This window comes from Stegostoma tigrinum, chromosome 4 (assembly GCF_030684315.1).
Source record: "Stegostoma tigrinum isolate sSteTig4 chromosome 4, sSteTig4.hap1, whole genome shotgun sequence".
Lineage (NCBI taxonomy): Eukaryota > Metazoa > Chordata > Chondrichthyes > Orectolobiformes > Stegostomatidae > Stegostoma > Stegostoma tigrinum.
In genome coordinates, this window is record NC_081357.1 from 76,363,506 (window position 1) to 76,376,534 (window position 13,029).

A 13,029-nucleotide genomic window follows, 5' to 3' on the forward strand; every position below is an offset into this window, starting at 1 on the left:
GAGATCAATAACCACATTCAGGTAACTATAAATAGTGCATGGAGGGGCTAACCTTGATTAATCCCAATCCAGATCCTGAAAAGAGTTTGTTTCAGATCTCCCTCTCATGACAGTTGTACTTACATTATCATAGCTTGTTGGAAATCTAGTAAAACTTTGCTCCAACATTCCAATACAAATGCTTTGATCAGGTTGATGAACGCAAATAAAAATTCCCAGAGTTGTTCTCAATATTTTTTTCCTGGTTGTCTGGCAACAAAGACTATGTTGAAGGCTACTCTAGAAGCTCTAAATCCAGTGTGTCTCCAGGACGATTTCCTCAGCCTTAGGAAGCAGGTGATTCAGGAGAACGTACATCAGGATACATGGAACAAATACAACAAAATGAACATTTAAAAGAATGTTATAAAGCTCATCTTACACTTTTAGGAAGTTTGTGGAAACAGACAAGGTCTCTGGACTCCAGTACTTTTTGAGCAGCCTTGAAATCAAGGGCAGAATCAAAGAGATAGTAAGAACAGCCGATGCTGGAGCCTGAAATAACAGTGTGGAGGTGGAGGAACACAGCAGGCCAGCAGCATCAGAGGAGCAGGAAAGCTGATGTTTCATGTCATGGGCCCATTTCTGAAGAAGGGTCCCCAACCGAAAGGTCATCTTTCCTGCTCCTCTGTTGCTGCCTGGCCTTCTGTGTTTCTCCAGCTCCACACTGTGTTACCTAAGGGCAGAATCAAATCTGGTTTGAGGTGTAATCGAAATAACTTAAACGTACAAGGTTTGCAGTTACAAGCATCATGTCAGCCTTTTACTGATTTGTAAATAAGCACACACATCATGTGATTTTTAGCACAATGGACCATAATACCTAGGATATTCAGCCCATCAGGTCTTTTCATTCAATGATCATGGTTGATTTCAGAATGCTCAATTTCACTCCCCTGTCTTTTCTTCCATAATCCTCGAAGCCCTTACTGATTAAAAATATATCTCATCCTTGAATATATTTAACCACCCAGCCTCTACAGCTCTCTGTGGTAAAGAACATCACAGATTCCCTACTATCAGGCAGAAGTTCCTCCTCGTCTCTGTCTTAAACAGACAGACTTTTTATTCTGTACCCTCTAGTCCTAGACTTTTTCATGTGGGGAAATAATGTTTCTGCATCTTTCCTACCAAGACCTCTAAGAATCTTGTATGTTTCAACAGAGTCATTTTTCATTTTGCTAAGTCCATGAGCCCAACATATACAGCTTGTTCTTATGAGACGGTTCCTCTTTACATGGGATCAACCTGGTGAACCTTCTGGGAGCTGCCTCCAATATATTTTGACATAAGGGGACCAAAACTGTTTGTAGTATCCCAGCAGTGATCAGACTAGTGCCTTAAGGACTGGACTATTTTCTAAATGGTGAGAAGATTCGTAAAGCAGAAGTATAAAGGGATCTGGGAGTGTTGGTCCAGGATTCTCTAAAGGTTAACTTGCAGGTAGAGTCTGTGATTAAGAAACCAAATATAATGTTGTCATTTATCTCAAGAGAATTGCAATATAAAAGCAGTGATATGCTTCTGAGACTTTATAAAGCTCTAGTTAGGCCCCATTTGGAATACTGTGTCCAATTTTGGGCCCCACACTTCAGGAAGGACATACTGCAGCTGAAGCGTGTCCAGCTGAGATTCACATGGATGATCTCTGGAATGGTAGGTTTAACTTACAATGAACGGCTAAGGATCCTGGGATTGTATTCATTAGAGTTTGGAAGGTTGAGGGGAGATCGAAGAGAAACTTACAAGATAATGTATGGCTTAGAAAGGGTTGACGCTAGGAAGTTGTTTCCGTTAGGCGGGGAGACTAGGACCCGTGGGCACAGCCTTAGAGTTAGAGGGGGTAAATTTAAAATGGAAATGGGGAGACATTTCTTCAGCCAGAGAGTTGTGGGCCTGTGGAATTCATTGCCACGGAGCGCAGCAGAGGCCGGGGCGTTAAATGTCTTCAAGGCAGAGATTGATAAATTCTTGATCTCACAAGGAATCAAGGGCTACAGGGAGAGTGCAGGGAAGTGGAGTTGAAATGCCCATCAGCCATGATTAAATGGCAGAGTGAACTCGATGGGCCGAATGGCCTTACTTCCACTCCTATGTCTTATGGTCTTAAGGGAAGTGCATTTCCCCAGAGAAAGCAATAAGAGAAGATCCTGATTGATGAAGGCAGCGTGGACAGGTGGTTGTGAACATCAGGGACCATGGGCAGTTCAAGGGAGCTTGGCTCCAACGCTGCAAAAGGTCAAGTGATCTGCTGTGCCCCACGTTACTATGCACCTTCGGGCAGGAGTTAGAAATTTAAGTTTAACACTGCACAGGAGAGTCACATTTAAGATTGGGCCCAAATATCTCCTTCAGATGCCTCGTGCAATCATGGTCTATCACTTTGTTGAGGCTAGTTGGCTGGTTTGCAATCCACTGTGGCACTAACAACGTGGATTCAATTCCTGCTCTGGCTGAGGTGATCGAAGGATTCTCCTTCTCAACCTATCCCATTACCCGAAGCATGGTGATGCTCAGATTAAACCACCACTAGTTGTCGCTCTCTAATAAGGGAGCAGCTCTAAGATCTGGTAGGACTATGATGACTTTATCCTTATCTTGTAGTACGATCAATGCAAAAAATCAACAGTTCAATTCAACTGTCATCTCGTTATTATTACTTCCTTAATCATTTTCCAATGGACTAATCATTTTGTTAACTCTTGCATTTTAAATAACTAAAAATATAGACTTTCAGCAGCAATCTTTCTCAGTAATGTTACCATTTTTTAAATCTTTTAGTCATCCTTTGCTAATTTTTATATTCTGTCCAATCTTTTGACCTGCCACCCTTCATTGCATTCTGAAATATTCCCTTAAATGTCTGCCACTGTGTCTCTACTGATCCATCCTTTAGGCTAAGTTGCCAGTGCAATTTTCCTAACGCTGCTTTCATGCTCTCATAATTATTTGGCTTTACAGCATGAGTTATAGACTCATTCTTGTCTCCTTCTCAAACAATATGCAAAATTCAATTATATTATGATCATTGCTACCTTGGGGAGCCTTCACTAAGGTCATTAATTCATTGTCTCATTGGTCAATACTAGGTCCAGTATAGCCTAGTCTCAGTTTTCTGCCAAAATATACTGTTCTAACAAACAATCTCAAAAAAAGGTATGAATTCCTCATCAAGGCTGCTAGATACCAGTGTGGACTCAGTTGGAAGGGCCATTATTCTGAACATTTTATTTCTCTACTTTCTAGTTTACATGCACAATCTGCAATGCTGGACTTATTAAAAAAAATTCTAATTTCCCCCCCCCAAGAATTTGTACATAGGCATCTTTGTACCAAAGATGGCGCCATAAGTGGTGAATTGTAAACTTTTCACTGTACTCATTTGAGTATCAGAGATAACTCGATGGGCCGAATGGCCTTACTTCCACTCCTATATCTTATGGTCTCATGTGACAACAAAGCTAATTCAGTTCAATTCAAATTAAAAGCCCCCATGATAATCACTCTACCCTTTCGACAGCTTCCATTACTTTTAGTTTGATACCCTGTTCTACTTGGTTACTGTTAGGGAATCTGTTCACCACACCACTGTAACGTCTTGTCTATATTACTCCTAATATTTAACCGAGCCATTTCCAAACGGTTTCCCGAATTTAGGTCACCACTCCCAACAGTATCATCTTTCATCAAAAATCCGACTACTCATTTTTCCTTAAGTTTCTGTTAAAGATAATATTAAACACATAGTAAGAATATAGAACACGTAGAAAAATTACACAAAAATATTTTCATTTATTTTTCTCCACAGGTCATGGAACAAACTATTCACAATCATGAATCAAGCAAATGCAATTGTACTCCAAAGTCATTTCAACATTAGGCATTTAACTGAGGTATACTTAGTTATAAGTTTAGCATTTACACAAAATGTTGTTACGGCCTTTGCAAAAGTTTGAATACAGGATCATAGATTACTCCAGTAAGTGAACCAAGATAGATACAATATATTGATAGTCTACAAACTTTCCTAGAAAGTAAAGAAGTCAAAAAAAAATTGTAATTCATTTGCCTCGCACAGAAAGCATAGCATATCTCTAAAGTAAAAAGTATTTGTTGGCATCCGAGATGACATTCACATTGATTGCTGCCTTTTGACTAAATTTCTTTCAATGTCATCAAGCACCTGTAGTGCTGCAATTGGAATTCTGGTACCTGGACCAAAGATGCTGCAAACACCTGCCTTGTACAAAATGTCATAATCCTAGAGGAATTAAAAAAAAGTGTTAGCACCATCATCTTTTGTTTGAGACATGAATCTGTCACCCAAACCCAATTTTGAAATTGACAATTCTGAATTTGAACATGTTCTGATTGAAGACTTTTCACTGTGGATATGCAGAATTATGTCCTCTCCCTTGTATAGGATATTTCAAATTATAATACACTATAACTGGAGACTGTGTTGAAAATAAGAAAATGGAACTTGCAGTTTAGAGGAACGAAAAGACAACTTCATTGCTTAGAAGAGGGAAAGACTAGATGACATAGAGGGTGAATAGGTGGACCTGCACTCATTAGAGTTTAAAAGAATGAACGAGAGAACACTTGTTGATGCATTTAAAATTCCTGGAGAGCTTGACAGGGTAGGTCGAGAGGCTGTCTACCATTGTGGGAGAATCTAAGACAGAAGGGCATAAGCTCAAAGTAAGAAGGTGCATATTTAAGATGGTGGCCCATTTTTCATGTTATATTTCCTGCAAACCATTCCACCACCACCCATGGTGGTGCAGATTTCAGATCATTTGATCATGCTTAATGAAACTCTCAATTAGAAATTTGCAGAGTTTTATTAACTGGCCTTGTACCTCTATTTGTATTCCCACAAACAAAGTTAATACTTTTACCATTTGTTATGTTTTCATTGCCCAGGTTTCTCACATTGAACTGCTGAACCTGCTTGTTGTTTGCCCTCTCCACTAATCCACCCATGTTCTCTGTCATTGATTCCCAATTTCTCCTGCTCCCTAATGTGGATCACCAAACTATTGCCATTTATCTTATGCATATTTGGAAAATGAAAAACAAGAGATTTTACCATACATGAGAAGTGCATGTACTTATCCTGCTAACTCAAATATATCCCTTAATTAGTTTTCTGTTCCTGCATAAAAGTGCTGCATAAGATATCATCAGGAAGTGCTGAAGTATACTCAATGTACATTTATTTTTTCCTTACTGTCTATTCAGAAGGTCTCAAAGCATTATCAAATATGCCAAAGCTTCAGTTTTGCTCATGGTAGCTAAATCAAAGTGAACCAGAGAAAAATAGATAAAAACATAAAAGAGGGTGACCAGGCTGTTCTTCCTGTTATAGGATATTAATTCAAATTAATAATCACTGCATTTCAATGGCAGAGATAAATTATTATATTAGTATGTTTTACATTACAACTGTTTTCAGACCTGTTTTCTCTTCTATTTACTCATGTCCGAATCATTAATATACTATTACAAGCAAAATTATTATACATTGGACATTTCTACTCCAATTGCCACGCTGTAACACATTCCTGATAAAAGCAGTGCGGTTAATGAAGCATCCACTTAACATTAACTTATGTATCTTTATAGAGGGCTCTTTAAGTGCAATGCTTGTGTATCTACTTCTAAACCAGAGACATGGGTTCAAATCCTACCTACGCCAGATGTATGTAATAACTTCAGATCAGAAAACGTATACATATACACAGCACAAGAAAGACTCTGAAATTATGTCTTAAATACCTGGGGAGGAATCACACCACCGCAAATGACCAAAATATCAGGGCGCCGAAGATCATAGAGTTCTTTAATCAGTTCTGGCACAAGGGTTTTGTGCCCAGCAGCCAAAGAACTGACACCCACACAGTGAACGTCCGCATCTACTGCTTGTTGAGCCACTTCTCGAGGAGTCTAAAAGTAAAACAGAACTTCTTTGGTAGAAGTCCAATGAGACATTATAATCTTCTTTAATTAATATTCAAGATGTATACATTTCACCACGTTAATATTTCCATTCTCTATTTTAAAACAAAAAGCAGACAGACAATCTTACCAATTAATTTCCTCCTGGCTACTTTCTAATCTGTCGTAACACTTGTGATACGGAGGTGCTGGTGTTGGACTGGGGTGGATAAAGTCAGAGGTCACATGACACCAGGTTATAGTCCAACAAGTTTATTTGGAATCACACAAACAAGCTTTCAGAGCGCAATCCCGTCATAAGGTTCAGTGAAACAGGAGGGAACACAGACACAGAGTTTATAGGCAGAGAGATCATAAGATCATACAATTAGAGTGAGTAGACCATCAGATGAGCGTTTCTTGGTCACCTGCAGAGTGTTAGATGGTGTGTAAAAAGTATCTATAAAGTCAAAGTCAATGTCAGTGCTGTGCTGTCATAACAATTAGGCTGAGCAGGAATATACAAAAGGTGACATCTTAGGTCAGGCAGTGAATTGTAGGTGTGAAGCATTTGTTCAGAATCTGTCTGAGTTTTAACCTGGAATCAGGCTGGATTTATTCCAAAAGCTGGAATTTGTAAGATGCCACACTGAATGACTGTGACGACAAATGTTTTTTTTTAAACAATAATTAGAACGTATCAGCAAATAAACAAACATCTTGGATGAAATGACTCACCTCCATATATATGCCCACATGCGAGAGGGAGAGCGATCAAGTAAGAGAAAACATGTGTGTGAGTGTGAGACAGCAACAGTGCTGTGCCAGTGACAGCGTTTGTGCGCACGAGAGAGAGAGCGCACGCGCATGTGAGGGATAGACAGTAATAAGTAATTCAAAAAACTGCAAACTAAGGTAGAGAGATCATAATGATTTATCAAGGTGATGCTGTCAAAACAGGAAAGTAAGGAAGATTTTACAGAGACGGAACAGTGCGGTAGGGTCACCTGTAGTGTGACATGAACCCAAGATCACAGCTGAGGCCTTCTTCGTAGGTATGAAACTTGCGCTATCAGTTTCTGCTTGGCGATTTTGCGTTGTTGTGTACCTCAAGAGTCCAACTTGGAGGATGTTTACCCAAAGATAGGAGGCTGAATGCTCTTGCTAACTGAAGTGTTCCCCAACTGGGAGGGAATATTCCTTTCTGGCGATTGTTGCAGTGTCCTTTCATATGTTGTTGTGCTGTCTGCACGTTGCTAATATAAGGAGCCTTGGGGCATCCTTGTCTGCAGCATGAGATAGACAACACTGGCCCAGTCACGCGAGTATCTGCCATAAACATGGTGTGTGGTGTTCCCATGTGTGATGGTAGTATCCACGTCTGTGATCTGATATGTCTTGCAGAGGTTATCAAGCCCAAGCCTCACTGTACTTCTCTGACTTCTACCCTAAACATTAAAGAAGCCATTCCCGATGGACAGGCCCTGCACATACAAAAAATCCACTCAGATGGTGGAGGAATGCAATGGACACCTGAAGGTTTCAAAGGACACCCTCATAAGAGCAGAATACAATGCTCAACTCATCGATCGCCAGTTCCAGCGTGCCACAGCAACAAAACTGTAATGACCTCCTCAGAAGACAGACACCAGACACGACCAACATAGTACCTTTCGTCATCCAGTATTTCCCTGGAGCAAAGAAACTACACCACATTCTTCACAGCCTTCAACTTGACATTGACATCGATAAGCATCTCACCAAGATCTTCTCCACACCTCTGATTCTCAGCTTCAAACAACCGCCAAAGCTTGAACAGACCATCATTCACAGCAAACAACCCAGCCTTTAGGACACCAAATCGGCCACAACACCACACAACCCTGCCATGGCAACCTCTGCAAGACGCACTAGATCATAGACTTGGATACTACCATCTCACGTCAGAATACCAGCCACCATGTTCACGGCAGATACTCATGTGACATGGCAAATGCTGTATATCTTTTATGCTGCAGTGGTCAAGGACATTCAGCCTCCGATCTTTGGGTAAATGGACTCCAAGATACACAACAAAGCAGAATCGCCCGGCAGAGACTGATAGCCAGGTTCCATAGCCTTGACCGTGATCTTGGGTTCATGTCGCACCACAAGTGACCACACCACACTGTTTTGTATCTGCAAAATCTTTCTTACTGTTCTGTTTTGACAGCATCACCTTTATAAATTGTTATGATCTCTCTACCTCAAATTAGTTTGTACAGTGGGACTGTCTCTCACTCTCTCTGACACACACACACCCCCTCTCCCCAAACATGAATGAATTATTTCATCCAAGATGTTTGTTTATTTGCAGATACATTCTATCTTGTTCAAAAAAAAACAGACAATTTGTAGTCACAATCAGTCAGCGTGGCATCTTATAAATCCCAGCTTTTGGAATAGAACCAGCATGATTCCAGGTTAAAACTCTGAGACAGGTTCCAAACAAAGCCTCACACCTACAATTTAGGGTCTAACCTGAGCAGCCACCTTCTGTATATTCCTACGGCTCTGCCTGATTGTTATGATGGCACAGCACTGACATCGACTTTATAAACACATTACGCGCCATCTAACACTCTCAGTCACCTGCAGAGACCTATCATCTGACACTCCGCTCACCTTTTGATCTTTTTGCCTATAAACTGTGTCTGTGTATCCAGCTGTCTCACTGCACTTGATGAAGGGGCTGCATTCTGAAAGCTCGGGTGTGATTCCAAATAAACCTGTTGGAGTATACTGTATGACTTCTGACTTCATTACACTTGTGGCACAATTATAAATAAGTTGGTCAAATGGCATCTGATCTCACTGAACTCTCATCGAATTACCTACTACATGATCAGTATTTTCTTCTGTCTTAAAGAATGAATAATTTGTTCTAGTCCATCGGTGAGTTATTCGGAAACCCATTTAATTTCCTGGTAATTTTGAGCTGACTGTCCCCTCATGGATGAGGGCGTAGAAGGATGGGTCAGTAAATGTGCAGATGACACTAAGGTCGGTGGAGTTGTGGATAGTGACGAAGGATGCTGTAGGTTGCAGAGAGACATAGATAAGCTGCAGAGCTGGGCTGAGAGGTGGCAAATGGAGTTTAATGCAGACAAGTGTGAGGTGATGCACTTTGGTAGGAGTAACCGGAAGGCAAAGTACTGGGCTAACGGTAAGATTCTTAGTAGTGTAGATGAGCAGAGAGATCTCGGTGTTCATGTACACAGATCTTTGAAAGTTGCCACCCAGGTTGACAGGGCTGTTAAGAAGGCATATAGTGTTTTAGCTTTTATTAATAGAGGGATCGAGTTCCGGAACCAAGAGGTTATGGTGAAGTTGTACAAAACTCTGGTGCAGCCGCACTTGGAGTATTGTGTACAGTTCTGGTCACCGCATTATAAGAAGGATGTGGACGCGTTGGAAAGGGTGCAGAGGAGATTTACTAGGATGTTGCCTGGTATGGAGGGAAGGTCTTACGAAGAAAGGCTGAGGGACTTGAGGCTGTTTTCATTAGAGAGAAGAAGGTTGAGAGGTGACTTAATTGAAACATATAAAATAATCAGAGGGTTAGATAGGGTGGATAGGGAGAGCCTTTTTCCTAGGATAGTGACAGCAAGCATGAGGGAGCATAGCTTTAAATTGAAGGGTGAAAGATATAGGACAGATGTCAGAGGTAGTTTCTTTACTCAGAGAGTAGTAAGGGAATGGAACACTTTGCCTGCAACGGTAGTAGATTTGCCAACTTTAGGTACATTTAAGTTATCATTGGATAAGCATATGGACGTACACGGAATAGTGTAGGTTAGATAGGCTTGAGATCGGCATGACAGGTCGGCACAACATTGAGGGCCAAAGGGCCTATACTGTGCTTTAATGTTCTATGTTCTATGTAAGAACAGGATCCCATCTGAATTCTATCTGGACTCAATTTTGCTTGAATACAATTGTTTCTTACACCTAAGTTAACAATTGGAAAATTAAACAAGGGCTAGTGTTATATGTTGTGACTCAGACATTTCTTCCATATTGCCATCCAGAGACAAAATGAATCATAATCAAGGAATTTGATATACTCAGCATACAACACACGACACAAAATCAGGAATTAATCAAAATGGAAAGCTGCGTTCATATAAATTTTAGTATTAATTTTTCCAAGCAATCATGCGGAATTATTGTCCTTAACATTTATTGACACTTGGTAATAGCAAGCACTGTATCTTAAAGGATAATAATGAACTAACATTGAGACTGCAATTTTCACAAAGGATACAATTCAGAAAATCTGTTTTTGCTTATACTCATTAGTTAGCTAGTCGATGTAGACAAACTGAGAAGGATGACTTCTTGGGAGAAATTAAGATAGAATTAAACTTTAATGGCTTGAGAAAAGCAAACTGAAACAGCATAACATGTGCCTATCAATCATTATCAGAACTTCATCCAAATGGAACCAAGTTTCTTCTTTTGCTTTTCCCGAGCAAAGTGGAGTAAACGTGGTGCAATGAACTTGCTTCTTTGTCCTAAAACATGTTATTTTATTAGAGAGTGGCATAAACCAACAGGCTAGAGTCAAACAGCACAAGGAAAGACCATTCTGTCCAACTCAGTTCCGACCTAGTGCCATTTGCCAGCATTGAGTCCATAATCCCTCTAAACCCTTCCTATGCATATACCCGTCCAGATGCCTCTTAAATGTTGTAATTGCACCAGCTTCTACCACCTCCTCCGGCAGCTCATTCCAAAAAAATGCAACAACGTTTGCAGGTCCTTCCTTTCCATTATCATGTTAAACCTATTCCCTCTAGTTTTGGACTCACCTACCCAAGGAAAGACCTTAGCTATTCACTTTATCCACGTCCCTCATGATTTTATAAACATCTATACGGGCACCCCTAAACCTCCGACGCTCCAGGGAAAGAAGGCTCAGTGAGCCTTTCCTAATAAAACAAAACCTCCAGGTCCTGCAAAATGCTTGAAAATCTTTTCTGCATCCTCTCAAGTTTAACAATATCCTTACTACAGAAGGGTGGCCAGAAGTATTCTGAAGGTCACCTCACCAATGTCCTGATTTACTTCAACGTTTGATTTCAAACCTGCTTGCTAATACATAATTGCCAAAACAAGTGCTCCAGCATTACAGGGATTGTAAAATTGTTTCCTTTATAAGCACCAAATCACAGTTTATTTAAATGAGTTTCTTCTTCAAATTAGAATAGTATTGTCAAACTACCTGAAATAGTGGTCCTATATCCACATCAAAGCCAAGATCAGCAAATCCTGTTGCAATAACTTTTGCTCCTCTGTCGTGCCCATCTTGACCCATTTTAGCAACAAGCAGACGAGGACGACGGCCTTCATTCTTTGCAAATCTTTCGATGCTAAATATGAAAGCATCAATGCCATGACAGTTGACCAGTCAACAACGGACAAACTTCAAATGACAATTTTGATCCTGGTGTGAATATCTTTAAGATACTGAGAATACACGTTACTTGAAACATTTACATTAGTTAACTAGGCTTGGGAAAAGTTCAGTGTAAATTCACTAGATTGTTACCAGGACTCCAAGAGTTACATTATGATGAGAAATTACATAAATGTACAAGAGTGGTTTAAGATTTGTTTTGGATGTTATTTGAAGATCCGAGGATTTCAAACATATCAATGGAGAAGACAATTTTTTTGAGCTAGTGGGAAATCAAGGACAAGGGGACATAACATTTGTACAACCAGGACGGAGATGTAAAATAACAGTTTAATAAATTTATTGACGGTTGCATATGTTAACCGTTATACATTAAATAATTCAAAATCGAGCAATGATTACATATTTGCTGAAAAATACCAGTCCAATAAAATTAACCTCTAAATCATTAAAATAACAAAAATATATCACATTAGTTTTAAATATGTCAGAAAACGCATAAACCTTAACAATTTCATTTTTAGCTCACCGGTTTATTGCCAATGACATTTCTTCATTATCACCAAATTCTTGTCGATATGCACCAGTCACCATACGATCACTTGCTCGATGTTCACCAAATACCTTTTTCATTGCATCTGTAATTTCTCCAACTGTACACCTAAATAAGTGGGTTAATACATAGTAAAAAAGTACAAATAATTTCTTTTAAATTAAATAAAGACAGAAATCGAGTCAAAAGAAATATATAACCAAAATTGGTGCTTGAGCTTTATATGACATAGCTTTTACTTCCTATAATCAACAATCACAATTAATATTTACAATAATACATCCCCAGGGAATAGAATTGGCAAAGCATTTTTTGATATCATATTAATTCTTTATTTGATTTATTATTGTCACATGTACCCAGGTACAGTGAAAAGTGTCATTTGTGTGCAGTATGGGCAGCTCATAATACACAAGGGCATACAGTTCATACAGTATTTAGGCAGAGCAAGGCCCACAAGCAAGATCAATATTAGATTTGAAGTTCGAGAGGTCCATTCAGCAGTCTAATAACGGCAGGGAAGAAATCGGTTTTTGAACTTGTTTAAGGAGGGGTCTTTGATGATGTTGGCAGTTTTTCCACAGCAACGGAAGGTGCAGATAGAGTCCCTGTTTGGGAGGGTTGGCTTTCACGATGGTCTGGGCTGCGAACACAACTTTCTGTAATTTCTTATGGTCCTGGGCAGAGCAGTTGCTGCAATGCCCCCAGATAGAATGCTTTCAATGGTGCATATGTAAAGGTTGGGGTGGCTTCTTATGGACGTGCCAAATTTCCTAGGCCTCCTGAGGAACAGGCATTGCTGTGCCTTCTTCACCGTTGCCTCTACTTGGGATGTCCAGGATAGATTGTTCATTATCATCACTCCTTGGAACTTTACACTCTATACCCACTCAACCTCAACTCAATTGATGTAGATAACAGCGCATCCTCCTCCTTTCTTCCTGAAGAGGTGGTGTTGGAGTTGGACTGGGGTGGGCAAGGTTAAAAACCATACAACACCAGGTTATACTGCAACAGGTTTATTTGAAATCAC

General features: G+C 39.9%; 1 protein-coding gene across 4 annotated transcripts in view; it reads right to left on the reverse strand.

The window, feature by feature from the left end:
• Positions 1 to 3,811: 3,811 nt before the first annotated feature.
• mmut (methylmalonyl CoA mutase) overlaps positions 3,812 to 13,029 on the reverse strand; it is a 47,988-nt gene continuing 38,770 nt past the window's right edge. For 3 of the 4 annotated variants that reach the window (XM_059645437.1, XM_048530941.2, XM_048530943.2), the window contains 4 exons: positions 11,973 to 12,104; positions 11,249 to 11,396; positions 5,824 to 5,991; positions 3,812 to 4,300 (listed from right to left, as the gene is read on the reverse strand). In XM_059645437.1, the coding sequence (XP_059501420.1) occupies positions 4,172 to 4,300; positions 5,824 to 5,991; positions 11,249 to 11,396; positions 11,973 to 12,104 (577 nt within the window). In that variant the 3' untranslated portion in view covers positions 3,812 to 4,171. Of the gene's footprint in view, positions 4,301 to 5,823; positions 6,012 to 11,248; positions 11,397 to 11,972; positions 12,105 to 13,029 lie in introns of those variants that run through there. The other variant, XM_048530942.2, reaches the window with a different exon arrangement.